Genomic DNA, 16,523 nt, shown 5'->3' with positions numbered 1-16,523 from the left:
AGACTTAAACAATTTATATTTGTATTCTCATGTTACAATCTTTTGTCACTCTAGAATGAAAAGGCATACTTTATATTTATTTCCTATTTTATTTTTCTGGTGGTTACAAGGTCTGTTGAATTTACAGACCCCACATAGTTATGGTAGAGAAAATAAGAGACAAAATACAGTCTTACTGAAAACAAATATTTGAAACATATTTAGATTTCAGAGATTACACAAATTATATACAAGATTTATGGGATGAAGAATAGTTTTTCATGATAACATGAAAATCACTTCACACTCAGACTAGTAATGAAAAACTCAATATTTTTTCAAACACATCTTTGGTAAAAATACTTGATTAAAAACAATGATTTTTTGTGAATAAAAACTTGCAATATTTAAAAAAACTACCAAATTTTGTGAAGATACACATACTATATCAAAAATTATGGTATAAATACTTAATAATGTGTGTAAATGTGTATACAAACTCACATATATTATACCGAGCCCATCACTAAAAGGTTAAGCCAATGTATACTAACTTTGGAAACACCCTATACTATTTGCTATCACTTTGAGAATCACAATTTGAGCACTAATAAAAATGTAGAGGGCTCTTTCAGAACAATAAAAGCTTTCATTCACCTTTCTGTAGCTGTCTTCAATAGTAGGATCATACTTTTCCACAAATATACCTTGAACAAATTGGACTGTCTAAAAACAACACAAATATAACTGTTATAATTAACAATTAATACAGCCAACACCTAAAATCAGTATTTACATTAAAAACAACAAATATATTTCAGCAATCACTTTCTTCACACACACACTGTGTTAAGATTTTAGTACTTTTAAATTTTTAAGGTTTTAGTAGCTTGCTAATGGCTAATAAGATAATTTTAATCATGTTATCAATCACAAAAATAAAATAAACTACAAATATGAACTTATTTTGACACAAATATCAGGTGTGTTAACTTCAACTACTGCAATTAACACAGATTTTTATTAAAGTGTTCAATAAAACTAAAACTTTCTCAACATTTTGCAAGTAAAAACTTTGAGACTGGTACCATTTCAAAGATAATAGCAAGGAAATTGAATCCATTTGCATTTCTATTATTGGATATAAAGGGAAAAGGCTTTTAAAAGAAATTTGTTAAAGCCCAGCAAATGATACTGATGAAATCAGTTAGACATTTTACAATAAAATTATGATTACAGCTATTGATTAAGTAATAATTATAGGTAATTTTAAGTTCAGGTATAAAGATTACAAAATGCTAGAGTCAAACCAATTAGTCAGGGAGCCTACCAGAAACAATGCTATTTTAGATTTATTGTTAACTTCAAATGCAGAAATGATCCAGAGGGTGGAAACTGGGGAACATTTGGGTTCAAGTTATTATTGCTCTATTAGGTTCAATGTTTTGGTGAATATGGAAATAATGAATAATGATATTTTGGTTACAGATTTAAAAAAAAAGAAGCAATTTTTGAAAAGATGAAACAATTATCTGCTGTAAATTAAGAAGTTGTGTTGGTTGGAAACACTGAGAATTTTTGAAAAGATGAAACAATTATTTGCTGTAAATTAAGAAGTTGTGTTGGTTGGTAACACTGAAAAGATGTGGAAAATTTTAAAACCAATGTTTAAATTTTCAAGGTAAGCATATTCCTTACAGAAAGAAAAGGGCAGCTGTAAATAAAAAAAAAACAGGTAGGCTCACAAAATGTGCAAGAGATAAAATTAAAGAAAGGCACCATAAATTTAAGAAATTTAAACTGATTGGCATGACAGGCAGTTTAGAAGATTATAAAAAGTTGGTGAAATACAAAATTAAGACATCAAAAAGGATGTATGACAAAAGGTTGGATGAAATATAAAAAATAACAGCAAGGATTTCTTTAAATACATTGAGGGTAAATAAAATGTCAGGATGGGGTAGTACACTTGAGGGGTGATAAAGTAAGTTAACATTTTCTAAACTGAAAATGTATTTCTAATAATACATGCCTCAACTGATAATAAAGCTATTCTTCCACATCAGTGTTCCATATCTAAGTATTGGTCTCACATGATCTGATTTTTATACTGCACTTAAATGTTCTTGGTAATCTTTCCACCTTTGTCAATGCACCCTCTATCTGGTATTGTACTCAGGCACCTCACTTAGATAATGTAATCACTTTTTTGAGACTTACACCAGTTCTTGGTGAGGAACTAGGGCAAGAGAGAGTCAGTGGAGGTAAGTATTATTGGAAATACATTCTCAGGTTAGGAAAATGTTAACTTACAAAGCATTCTTACCATCTGCTGACAATGTAGCTAGAATTCCATATTAAGAAGGCAGAGGAGCCAGTGTGGGCATGATCCATAAAGAAAGTGCTTGCATTGAACAATGGTGTACTAAATCATGGTTCACAAGTGGGAGAACAACATTACATCCAGAACAAGTAAGCTCTTCACCCAGAACTGAGTTCTTGTATCAAGAGAGGAACAGTATATGAGTAATCATTATAGGCCTGCCCCAAAGAGATAACTGAGGTTCCACAACTTGGTGTTGGTTCCTAAATCTCATGCTGGTGGCTAGGGCTATTAGACTCAAATTTTATATATATATATATACTGCTGATTGGATCCCAACCTGTAACATTAGACTGATGGATTTCACATTAATGGGATCACATCAAGAAAGTAAGTAAAACTGAAATGACAAAATTTCTCTTCCATCTGATGAAGTCCAAAAGGCAACAACCCAGACTTGGAATAGTAGGATCACGTATGCCTCACTCAACCAAATGAACATAACTCATCCAATCTGGGATTATGAACACTCATTTTTACTCCCCAACCAAATGGGCAAGGAGTATTTTGCTTGTCCATGGAATTAAGGAGAGGACGTGGAACATGTGCTCAACCAAGGACACAGGATAGTAACACTACATGTTAAGATTGATCAAAGAGAAAAGGCATGCACCACCCACTCACCCCCCCTCCCAACCTGATAGTTTTTGTATCAAATCTGAACCGGAATTACTGATAGAATTTTGTGGAGTCTGGGGAAAATATCCAGGGACCAGGGTTGGAGGGGCCCCAACTTTGTCCTCTTCTCCATGAGTAGAGGAACAGCCTCTGTCCACCCCTACCTTCATTAGTTGACTCTAGAGAGGTAATATGTATTGGATAGTCCTGAGAAACAATGCAATAGGTGAGCCAAGTTCATTAAGTTCTTAAAAACAAAATTACTTTTGATTTATTCAATCCAAAGATTGACAGGGACAGGCAGGATCCCCTTTAGCTTTAGTCCTGATAGTCCAGGAATAGTGGTCCATGATAACATAGTAATACCATCTGATAAGTGTTTAGATGGTCTTATGGAGCAACTCACTTCTACAGAGCCTGTTTCAATCAACTTGATTTCTAGTGTGGAAATGGACTAAGGGAAGCACAGTTGTCTGGACAACATGTACCACAAAGTGGGATCCAGTGAAAGCAAGATGTAAGGGTTCCTTGAAAATAGAAGAGACAAGATTGTACAAAAGTACCTCCTCCTCCTAATCCAGTAGATGCTGTTAAAAATGGCCACGGAGTAGAAAAACACTCCCAGAAACAAAACTACCTGAGCATGTAAAGAACATGACAGAAAAGCAGTGAATGAAGTCTGATTATCAGCCCATAAATGTTCCCCTCTGGATAAATGAAAACAAATGTGGTGAATCTTCTAAGTTACATCTTAGTAGATTCAGCACATTTTTTTCACTTGTGAAGGCCAAAATATGCAAAATGAATTTTTGGGAATCCATTTCCAACAAAATGGGAAAATTCAAGAGAATGTGAAGGGTCTCAATGAAAACAGTAAATATGATCACCATAAAAATGAGGTAAAGTGGGTCACATGACACTTCCACACCTAACAGGCCAAAACAAACTGTCAGATTATACTTGACTGCAGAAGTGAGAAACAGACCTCAAATGAATTGTAGAAATAGATGTATTGCTCTTCCTAGTTTCAAGGATATAGCAGGATCTAATGGGAGAGAAAAAGTCCTACAAACATGCCAACTCCAACTTATGATATCAATATGCAGCAAACAAAAAATATGATTCAACCAGGAGGCAGAAAACCATGGCAAGCAAACTGGCAATGAGGATACAAGACCTATCCATCCTGTCATGTAATAAAACAGAATCCATATTCTCCCCAGAAAAAAAGTAATTATCTAAGTGAGATGCTTACATACAGAATCCTGACGTAAGCCACATTGATGAGGGTGAAGAAATTTGCAAATTAAAAATGTCCAAGGGCATTTAAGTTGGAAATAAAAGATGGGAGCACATGAGACCATGCTTAGACAGGCAAAGCTGATGTCAATGAATAGCTATGCTGTCAGGATATGGTAAGTATGTTTTGGAAGGCTCATATCTGATGGTTATAAGATGATAAGGTTATTAAATTTTGTTTTTCTTTGGTTTTTATTAACAAAGATTTAAGTAACATTCTATATCTTGAAGCACTTACAACTGAAACAATATGAAACAAGATGATTAATTAATTCTGAGTTGATAAAAAAAAAATAGGAGGTATAAAAAAGGATGACTCCTTGGCTAGATAACATTTCTCCAAATGTTTTGAAGGAGGTTAAAGCTTGGATATGTGAGCCACTTGCTACTATTTTTGACAGACTTTGAATAGGGGGATATACCAGAAAAATGAAATTAATTAATGTAACTCCTCTTTTCAAAGGAAGTGATAAAAATTGCCCTAGTAATTATAAACCCATCAATCTTACATCAGATGTGGAAAAAGTTTTGGAAAGTTTGATAATAGATGATTTATAAAGTGCTTTAAGAAAGTTTAGAATCTTATTGTGTAGTCAACTTGGTTTCTTTAAGGTAAAATCTTGACTTAAAACTCTTTTGACATTCTTTAAAAAGGTTACTGATTAAGTAGAAGGTAAGTATGTAGATTTAGTACATCTTGATTTTTAAAAGCCTTTTTTTATCTGGCATCTTGTCAAATGCTTTCTGAAAATGTAACAATCCCATTTTCTTCCAAATGAAGTTCAGTCAAACTGGATAAATGTCACAAGTGAGCTAACTCAGGGCTTGGTCTTTCAACCTTTCATCTTTTTCATTTACCTAATGACACAGATGAAAGAATGATCAATAAATTACTTAAATATGCAGATTTTATTAAGGTCTTGAATGTTGCTACTTTGAAGAAAATGCTGCTGATTTACAAAAGGATTTAGATCATTTAGTGAGTTGGATAAATGGCAAATTGGTTTTAATTATAATAAATGCAAGATAAAGCAGATGGATTATTATAATTTGAATTATAAGCATACTTTGGATTGGAATAATTTTAACAGTGTAATGAAAGAAAGGGATCTCAGTGTTACAGTTGACCAATCTCTAAAGCCATCCAAGCAGTGTGCTGTTACTAGTGGTAGGGCAATATGAATTTTAAGTTGTATCCACTAAAATATTTAATACAAGTCTGAAGAAGTTATTATTTCATTGTATAGGTCCCTGGTTAGGCAACATTTGGAATACTATGTTTAGTTTTGAATTCTTCACCTCATGAAAGACATTGAATTGTTGAAAGGAGTTCAGAGAAAAGTTACTAGAATGGTTCCTGGGATGGAGGGGTTGCCATACAAGGAAAAGTTGGAATCTCTGACATTTTCTCTTGAAAAAAAAGAAGAGTTACAGAGAGAGACCTAACTGAGGTGTTTAAGATTGTAAAGGGATTTGAGAGTGTTGATGCATCATCTTTTTTCACATATAATGGTGAGAACAGTAGAACTAAGGGCCACAAGTATCAATTTTGTCAGAGTAGGAGTCATCTTCAGCTAAAAGGTTTATTTTTCTAACAGGATGATTTTAGTCTTTGGAATGGATTACCTGCAGATGTTCTGTAAGCAGTAAATTTAAGCGAGTTTAAGAGAAGGCTTTATACATAACTGTATGATACAGGCTGGCTTTAACTTTTTTCAAATTTGTTTATTAATAGTTTTTTTTAGTTTAGTTTATAGAATGGAACAGCTGGGATGGACCAACAGGTCCCATGTTGCCCGAAAATGTTATAATATTGACTATTCAGATTTTTTAATCAAGATTTTTTTTTATAAATGCTAATTTCCTTTTTAGTCAAATTTAAAATGCAAGAAGATTAGGAATTATTCAATAGCAAAACATATTAAACTTAGTTTAGACCGTATGTCTCACTGTATATCATATATGATTCTATTTAAAATAAAAAGTTACTTTTAATACATATATACAAGTTAGATCACTTGTAAAATACTAAAGCCAGTAAAAGAGCTAATATTTTCAACACTAAGATTGAACTTAGTTATAACACTATAAGTGTTATTCTTTTAGCAAAGCCAGATTGAGCTATCTGCTGAGTCCACTGAGGGAAACTGAACCTATGATTTAAGCATTATAAATCCATAGTCTTAATGCTGTACTAGCAGGTGGCAAATACTATAAGAACAATTTAACATGTAGGATTCTTAACACTTACCAAGGCACTTTTCCCAACACCTCCACTTCCTAAAACAACTATCTTGTACTCCCTCATTGTTCTCACCTTTATACAAAAAAAGGAAAACAATATACAATTAAAACATATTTCACACATAATTATAAAATACAAATTTACCATACTATCCAAGACATTCAAACCATTTATTCAAAATCCAAAAAGTTCAATTTCATGCATCTTAAAAATAAGTTTTATATTAATAGCATATTGTGTTAAAAATGTTTTATACATAATAAATGTTGCAGGATGTAAAACTTTTCAATACTGGTGTATTTAAGCTTTATTACTGAAATATATTTTTAACCATTTCACTGTAGGCAGTGACTACAGTTGAAGGAAGACTGTTGTTAACAATAAAGAGTGACTTTTCTCTACAGTTGTCAAAATAATTCTTCCTTTACAGCAAAAATCCAACCCCCCATAAGCTTGAAGTGCCTGCATGCAATAAATATACTGACATCTGAAAACATGGGCAGAAAACATAAGTACAAACAATCCCTCAACTAGGGTCCCAGCCTGCAGACAATGTGAGGCACCCATGCCACTCATGCATAAAGATATCAGATGATTGTCATATTTTCTCTCTAATTTTACCCACAGATGAAATTCAAGAAACTACAGAGGTATTCAGCTGGGTAAGTGAACCTGGTTTGGGAAAGAAAAGAAAAACTTATGTGTTGACATAAAAAATGACAATGAAACTCAAATAAGTCCTGATACTGATACTGCTTTGAAAAAAGGTCCAGTACTAAGTACCAGTGATTGCTGGCAGAATTTCACCCACTTTTACCATAACTTAAGTAAGTTATTGATGCCATAACATCAATATACATAATGTGTGTAATATATCATAATGCAGAATACAGAAAAATATATTGCTAAAATATGAGGTTTTTTGATGGAAAAATGACACCTATTAGGGAACTGACCATTAAATCTAATTAAGCAGTAAAAGAGTGAATATAGCTTTTATTACAAACAGTTAGTAGCCAGTATTTCTGATTTTCATAATAAAAATCACACCGACTGTACAAAAACAGAAGATGTAGTATAAAACAAACATTTTCTAGTTCACAGAGAATCTTTCTTAACTGAAAAAAATACTACTAAATGAAAACAATTCCAGGTTTTCTTTTATGTAAAATTAGATTAAATTACTAAAATTCACTAAAAGAGAAATAACTAGTGAGTATTCCCAAAGATACTTTTAGATTAGAAGATGACTTTCATGAGCCATCTGATGTTCTGTAAAATTAATTAAACACCATGGAATATTGAGAAGCCTTTAGCCCATTGAGGATGTTGTGACTCCAAATTATCCTTAAAACATTTAAACCCAATAACCAAATCAAGTTCTTATATCTATATATGATGCTATCCTAAATTTAAACAAAGTACCAGCATCTTTCCTTCCGTATAGTACATTGTTCCATAAATGAATCCATCATCTCTTGGAGTGAATACTCTCCCCACCCCAAAAAAAAAGAAAATATGTTTGAAATATCTATACACTTATATATAGAAAAGATTTAGATGGAAGTGTAAAATTCCACTAGCTCAATGTCTTGAACTAACAAATTTCAGCTTTGGACAGCTAAAATATCTAACCATATAAACATAGAGCAAGTCTAATTCTGATTGCCTGAAATGTGTGTATGTTTACAATTAACTTTTACTACTGATGTATACAAATTCACAATTATAATTTTCCTATACTGAAAATGTATTTTGGACAGGAACTTCCATTCACCCACAAAATTAGCTATTCTTTTTTACTGCTGCTTACTATATGGAAACATTTTCTTTACACATTTCACAAGCCTTCTGTGCCCCCTATTAGAATCAAGTCTTTCCAATGTGTCTCTCATGTAAATCATGATGCATCACCTCTCCACTAACAGGAGCATACTACACTCATGTTACACATGAGACTCCTACTATGTGCCTCTACCACACCAGCACTTGATGTCTGGCAGGAAAAGGAAGCACAAAGAAGTGTTTGGAGAGGAAGAACTGAAAGTGCAGGAAGAGTTAAGTAACTACCTATCAGTAATACATTTTCAGTATAGGGAGATTATAACGTTTGATATATGCTACTTCTCTCCACTCATAAGAATCGCTAAAACGCCACATTGATTAGAAGGAGAGACAGGTGTAAGAGAAATAGAGACGTACCATTCAAAAGCATCTGACAGTTAAATGAGAGATCTGGAGTAGAAGATCTGAAGAGAGGAACCACACCACTTTTGAACCAGGCATACTTTTCCTCCTTGTGGAATGTGTCAGATAATAGGGTTGAAAATTAAAGGAGTGTAGCCGAGTATGAAAGAATATGGTATCAAAGTGATCCTAACAAAGGAATGATGTAACTCAATCCAACCATTAGAAAAGTGGGTAAACAAGAATGCGCCCCTGGTGTAGAGTAGCTAGAGCAAGGCAGACTGTACTCCATAAATCAACTACATCTTAATCTTTCTTGTGAAGTACAGACATCTACATTAGGGTAAGATGAGAATCATGGCATCTACACCTCAAACTCAAGAACTGGGGAATTAAAAATCACTCCAATTCCCAAGTGTGACAAAAGGAGTATCTCTGAGCTACTGACCCAGGAACTTCACGTCCAGTATAGAAAGGATTTCTATTGCATGCAATCAACTCCCCCAACCATGAAACAAGCTTGAACCATTTAAATGGCAATAACATCTCTGTAAGAAAAGAAAATAAAGGATATTCAAGGAGAGAACCAAATCAATCTTGCATACTACTGTTGTTACCCACAACACAGATGGAAGAAATCCAGGAAGATAGAAAGACAACCCAAAACCTGGGTGAAGAATTACATTGATTGGTTCACTTTAAATCCAAAACCTGCACTTGGGGTATCAACATCCATGTAAGGACTCCCTATCAAAGGGGTGAACTGTAACTGACACCTCATTCTGCTGTATTGATTATCCCAAATTGGAGGATATTATGTCATCCACATCTGCAGAACACCACTTCTCTATTCTTCACTGAATGGTTATAGCCATCTCAGCATGAAACCCATTCAGGAGGATACCTCCATGATAAACCACCCCAGTGGTTTAGAACTGGTATACGATAAGGACTCTTGTACTCCACCATAAGAAAAGGGGTTAAGAATGTGTTGGAGTCCTGAAGAACATCATCACCTGAAATAGTGCAATGGGTGACCATGAAACCCTACTTTCAAAAACAGACTGTACCAATTTATTCAATCATGATACAGATAGCTAACCCCTTCTCATTTTCTAATAAAGCTTATGGGCAATGTGGTCTAGAAAAGGCATATTTATAAAGCAAACATAACAAGATTTTTTACCTATAAGTGATCTTGTGAAATACCTCATCTCAACAATGAGCAATGTGGAGCTATGGAAGATAAAGCTCGAGTCAATGCAACTGTACAGTCCAAATTTAGAGTTAAGTTAAAGAATACCTGGTCATGAGTGGGATCCATGTAATAAAAAGTAGATAAAAGTCCATGAAAAATAAAAATTATGAATAAAAACCTACTAGTTAAAGTTGCACCAAAGCCTGAAACATAGATACAGGTGGCATACAAAACTCCAATGAGGAAGAAACCATGATATGATGAAGATAGTTGGAGATGAACATACTAGTACACATGCCACATTGAAGAAACTCTTCCAATGGACAATAAAGATGAGAAATAAGGAAAAAAGGGAGATATCAGATCTTATAGAAGAACAACTAGAATAATGAACAGGATAAAGAAGGTATGGAAGAAAAGCAATCAAACCCAAAAGAAAGATCAAAATAAAAAAGTAAAAACTGACAGACCATGACAGGAGGAAAATTGCCAAGTGATCAAGAAGGGGCAATATGGATTATATAAAAACAAAGAGCCCTGATTGAACACAGAACCCTTTATGGATCTGCTTGAGGGTAAAGACAGGAAATAGAAGGAAGGGAAAGAGGAGAAAGGAAGAATACTCATTCCCAGTTGCCAAGGTCTTCAGGAGAAAGGAATAATCTAGATAAAGGAAAAGACAAGTGGCATAATAAAGCTTATGAAAAGCATCAACATTCACAGGCCCAAGAGAAGGAATCATGAAAATGTTAGACTATGTGACTGACACAATCCAAAAAGGTAAAAAAAGAAGAAGAAAGAGATGTATCTGGAAGGAATGCATGAACAGGGGAAGTAAAAACCATAAGGTATCAAAAATTGAAAGGTATTGGATAAAGGTGTTAAACATTCAGAAAGCAATAAAACAGAAGACCCACAACTGAAGAGGCAGGCTAAAAATGTCTTCTACATGAGCCATGTTAGGCTTGTCAACAGGAAATCCCTTGGTAATGGACCAACTGTGGAATAGGTTCCAATTGCATAAATACATCTACATAAAAGATGACTAGATGGAACTAGCTAACAAGGAAAGTAACTCAACATGTGAAAATAGATAATCTCTCCAAGGACTGAAAGAAGGCTAGGTGTGAAGAAACAATGTGAAGGTTAAGATGTAGGACATGTGATTGAGATCAATGAAGAATGGAGGAAAACAAGGGACAGGGAAGGAGCAGTTGTTGTAACCACAGAAAACAAAACTGAGTTGGCCAAGAGTGAGCAATCAGACAAGGACTAGAGTGGACAAGAGAAATCACCCAATAAAGTAATCAGATGGATAGATGGATACACAAAGAGATACTTGTGTGACCAATCCAGGCTGAAGGCACTGATTGCAAAAGTCAGTAAATGAGGTACAGGTGAACAAAATATAGGCATCTTAATGTTGAGGCCCACAGCAAGTGCATTTATGTGGAAACTTCACCAATGGTAAAGATCCCTAAAAGCAAGGTGCAGAGCACCTAGTTGCTTTGCACCATAAAACCACAGTTCTCTGGACCAGGTGCCTCCTTATTGGGTGAACATGCCACCACTTCAGAAAGGTCTGAAGGAATGATCCTCAAAAATGGTGAGAAGAAAGAATTTACATATGACCCACCATAAGAAAAGAAGTTTAAGAACAGAGATATGCAAACTGCTTCATATGCAGGTCAATAGCCCAAATTTATCTGGTGATTGACCTACACTCTCCACCACCAAAAAGATGCATTCAGAAAAAATGTAGACCCAAATGAGGGAAAGAAAGCAGCACATAAGCCAATATATGAGCTTAGTTAAGCTACTACTACAGATCTAGAAGAAGTAAGTGGATTGGGGGCGGAAAGAGAATCCTGATCAAGGTTCTGTTGTTCATGAAGTGCCCACTGAAGGAATTTCATATAGGCATGATCAAGAGGGATTAGTAATGTCATGGAAGACCACTCTCAAAAAGGGATAAAAACCTCATGAATTGTAAGTGATGCAACTGTGATGGGAATGGTGAACCAAAATTTCCACTGAATTAAATTGTAAAGTAGAAGACAACAGACATTCATTTTGAAAAGGACCCTGAAATGGATAAGACAGGATGTGAGGCTATATAATGAATTCTCCTTTCTCCTATTTGAGAAACAAGAGGTATGGAAACAAATGAAAATTTGAGGAATATGAGGCTCCAAAAACAAATGGGCTACATTATTTGAAAAGGTGTAATCTTGGTGGACCAATGTCACCTAAGGCTTGATAACATCTAAGACAATATCAACATTTTCAATATCAAATGAACAAATATATAAATTCCTAAGAGAAGCTGAGGCCAAATGGACCCAAGCCAGTATGCCATCATGATCTATAATGTCCAAACAACAAGAAAACCATGTGGTGAACACCACAGCCAAAGACAAGGTGCTGGCTAAAGTATTGAAGAATAAAGGTACCTCCACCAAAAAGTCCACAGGATAACAACAGCACAATGTAAAGAATGGATAAAATAATCAAAAGTCCTTTGGGAAATGAAATGACAAACTACTTACATAACTGCAAGATCAATGGACTAGCAAGAACTCAAATATCATGGAAACTCATTCAAGTAATGAGGAAAGATGAAGTAAAAAAGAAACAGGTAAAAATGACAAAACAATAAAAGCCTAGGACATAAAATTCATGAAGACCAAATTAGGCCTAGATAACTCCCTAGTTTGAGAACAAGAATGATCAATAAGCTTTCAAGGCAGTAAATGATGATCAAAGTCTTCATCAGCTAGCAAAGGTGCAGCACTTTCAGTAGAAGCCTTGACAAAGTCTAGGGATAATATTAGCCATGTAACATTTGAATTCCTGACACATAGAAGCAGATAACTTCATTATAGGAACACCTGCACCTGAAACCCAAGAAACATGCTAGTCACTGTTGCAACCCACAAAGTAATAAGGCTAACTTTAGAATTCATTTCAAAGAAAGGTTTAATCAAACTTGAGTTTAGAAATAAAGCAATCTGAACTGACTGATAAATCAAATTAAGTTGCAAAATAACCACTACTTGATAAAAACAAAGTCAAACATGCAATAATAAACAAACAAAAGGGCAAGTCTGAACTAAAACACTGTCAAACAACAAGTAATAGTTCAGTATATATTTATAGAGCAAGTCACTTTGTGGATAGGTGATGCATGTCACATTATAGAAGAGAAATCTAGCATGGATCCACCAAAGAAAATTATTTTTACTTCTTTCATGGATATTACTTGTTAAAAAGATTGTGGAAAAAATGCAGATTTTGTTTAATTAATATTTGAAAAAGCTTTTGATCAGGAATCAAATGAAGATAACCAAAGAAAATATACTGGTAAGGGTTAGGAAGAAACTATATGGATTGCAAGATAGATGAAAAACAGAAATTACAACCAATCAAACTAGACTCTTGTTCCTAGTAGAGAGCTTCATGAACCAGCAACTGGGTCTTTGGTTTTGCTTATTTAAATTAACAATGATTATAGGACCATAAGTAGAAACTAATATTTCACTAAATGCTTTTGTAAAACTTCTTTTAGCAGACACAATAGAATTACCCCCCCCCCCCAACAAAGTAAGAACAATCTCTAATCCTGAGAATCTGGTGAAACAAAAGTGAAAGATAATGGTTCACATATCTGATCTATGCTTCCTTTAAAACTCTGAAAAAATCCTTGTCTGGTTAAGGTACTACATTTAATATGGTGCAAGATGTTTCAAATAAAGTTCAAGGTAAGGAGTTTGAACGATATAACAAAATCCAACATGGATTAATCAAAGGGAAATCCAAACTTACAAATATGTTAAATTATTTTGAAAACATTACTCGTTACCTGTATGAATGAATGTCGATTTCCAGAAAGCTTTTGATAATTTGTCACATATAATATTAGTTACAAAAATCACAATCAGTGGCAGGCACAGAAAAGAGTAGTTAACTGAATTGTAAAGTACAGAACTCAGTAGTGTGACAGTAGGTTTTGGCATAGCAGTTAAAAGTCACTCAAGCCCTTGTGTTAAGGTTAAGATTTACAATCTACAGATGGTACTTTGCAGTATTTACTGTAATTAGTTTGATCCATTTTTTCAACAATTTCTTGTTATATTTGCACAAAATAATAAAATCATGTTCAGATGTTGCTCAGCAGCTTTAATAGTATTCATGGGAGGTTACAGCCATCCAAAGACAGCTATGAACATCCACTCTGACTGACCAAACATTTTTTATTATTGACTTCATTTGTATTGATATTTTATTAATAACAGAACAGGGATTTCCTTTCCAAATTTCCTCTGTTGGTAGAAGTATTTGATTTACTGAGTGATTTGGTAGAGGTCATTCAAGTGCTGAGGTAAGCCTCTATCCTGACCCCACAAAATTTCTAAAGAAAAAATAGGGGGGGGAAAGAGTAAAAATGAATTATTCATTCTGAACAACAAATTTTTCCTGGAATTTGTTTAATGGCTTGTGACGTCAAAATGTTCAATTTCTGCATGATTGATCTAATGCTTTAACAACAAGTAATGGCCCATAAAACAGTTATGATATGTTGCTTGGTACTATTAATAATAAAAGCTTTTTTTAATTATTGAACTTGTAGTATATCAAAGAATTTATTAAGTAATTTTATTTTTTAATTACGACATATACTTGTAATAGTAAAACCGTACAGTTTTAAGATGCCTTGCTTTTTCAGACTAAAATTTATTCTCTAAAATCCAAGACAAAACCACATCTATCAGCACTGTTAGGTGTTACTCTTAATAATAGGATCTTACTCTGTCAATTTTCCAGTCTTTTCGTTTTATTTCGTTAGTTTAACATACAATATCAGGCTTAAATCTGTATACATTTGTACTGTTATAATTTTGTACATTATACGAATATAAGTCTTAGTGTTTTTTCAAATACTTCGTACAACATACTTTCTAGACTGCATTTATAATAATTTACTCACTTCTTTATCACCAACGACCCGTTTTGATGTATTTTATTTTTAATTAAGTCAATAAAGTTTTTATAATTTACAACTTCTCTGGCCTTACTAACACCCTAATTATAAGACTTATTCATAAGCCTAAAAATTTAAGTTTAAATAAGTTTCAAGCTTACGTATCACTCGTATCCATCTAATGTCCTTTTATTAGTACTATTCGTATTATACATCCATACTACGGTTTCGATACTTGTAGAGGGTACAGTGTAAGGAACTAAACAAAAAGCATTTAATAAATATAAAAACAGAAAAAAAAATGTTTTAAAAACTAAAATACAGATTGTCTTACAAAAAAAAAAGGAAACCCGTGCCTCACTAGAACTAGTTACAAACACTAAAAACAAAAGAACATAAAATTCAATATGACTAATTTCAATAAATATCGAACGAAGTAGGAAAAAGATTGTTTGAAGTTAAGCACAAAACTACAGAATGAGCTATCTGTGCTTTACACACCACGGGAATCGAAACCCGGTTATTAGCGTTGTAAGTTCGCATGTGTACCGCTATTTCAGGCCCGGCATGGCCAAGCGCGTTAAGGCGTGTACTTCGTAATCCGAGGGTCGCGGGTTCGCGCCCGAGTCGCGCCAAACATGCTCGCCCTCCCAGCCGTGGGGCGTTATAATGTGACGATCAATCCCACTATTCGTTGGTAAAAGAGTAGCCCAAGAGTTGGCGGTGGGTGGTGATGACTAGCTGCCTTCCCTCTAGTCTTAGACTGCTAAATTAGGGACGGCTAGCACAGATAGCCCTCGAATAGCTTTGTGCGAAATTCAAAAACAAACAAACAAACAAAACCGCTATTTCATCATATAACAAACAGCACATGTTCTAGACTTAAATCACTACTTAATATATTTTATATTAACTTATTGTTCAAAAGATTAAATTCCAATTATTCTCGTAAAAAAAAAGTGCAATTTTTATGTCAGAAACAGTACAGATAGCCCCTTGGGTAAGTTTGCGCTTAAGAACAAACAAATAAGTGTGTGTTTTCTTATAACAAAGTCACATTAGGCTATCCACTGAGCCCACCGAGGGGAATCAAACCGCTGATTTTAGCATTTTAAATCCGGAGACATACCGCTGTACTAGCGGGGGGCACGAACGAACACCCTTTTACATAAATCACATTTATATACTAAGACTATATAATTTCTAATTATTTAGCAGTACACCAAAATTTAATCAAATACTGTAATTAAACTAATTGATCAACTGAGGGAAAAAATGAAGGGTTACAGAATACTTTGGGCAGGTGACAACTTGGTATATCATGACTTTTTAGCTCATTTTCAATTACCCATATACAAAACTCAAACAGAAAATCATATAACATTAGAGATGCACTTAGCTAGAGACAGCAGGAAGATAACGTGTGAAATTTCGTTTATATAAAGTAGTATAACTCTTTTACTAAACCATATATAGTAAATAATAATAAAAATGATTATTTATTATTATAATCCGCAGTAACAAAATCGTCGTTGTCTTTCTTTTAAAATAAAACGGCCTGTAATTCCATAGATATTTTAAACTGTCTTATTAAGTTAACATTGTGGCTTCAAGCCCTCACCAAGATCTCAGG

The 16,523-nt window shown here is 33.9% G+C and overlaps 1 protein-coding gene across 3 annotated transcripts in view; it reads right to left on the bottom strand.

Moving 5' to 3' along the window:
- Positions 1-15,234, bottom strand: part of LOC143240319 (ras-related protein Rap-1b) — a 28,537-nt gene extending 13,303 nt beyond the window's left edge. Inside the window, exons 1-3 of one of the 3 annotated variants that reach the window (XM_076482558.1) lie at positions 15,052-15,234; positions 6,531-6,596; positions 637-705 (exon numbers count right to left, since the gene is read on the bottom strand). In XM_076482558.1, coding sequence (XP_076338673.1) covers positions 637-705; positions 6,531-6,587 — 126 coding nt within the window. In that variant the 5' untranslated portion in view covers positions 6,588-6,596; positions 15,052-15,234. Of the gene's footprint in view, positions 1-636; positions 706-6,530; positions 6,597-14,896 lie in introns of all 3 variants that reach the window. The other 2 variants (XM_076482560.1, XM_076482559.1) reach the window with 2 other exon arrangements.
- Positions 15,235-16,523: the final 1,289 nt, after the last annotated feature.

The sequence above is a fragment of the Tachypleus tridentatus genome, chromosome 13 (genome assembly GCF_004210375.1).
Source record: "Tachypleus tridentatus isolate NWPU-2018 chromosome 13, ASM421037v1, whole genome shotgun sequence".
Classification (NCBI taxonomy): Eukaryota; Metazoa; Arthropoda; class Merostomata; order Xiphosura; family Limulidae; genus Tachypleus; species Tachypleus tridentatus.
Note: the sequence above shows the minus strand (reverse complement) of the source record. Positions and strands in the feature narration are given on the sequence as shown.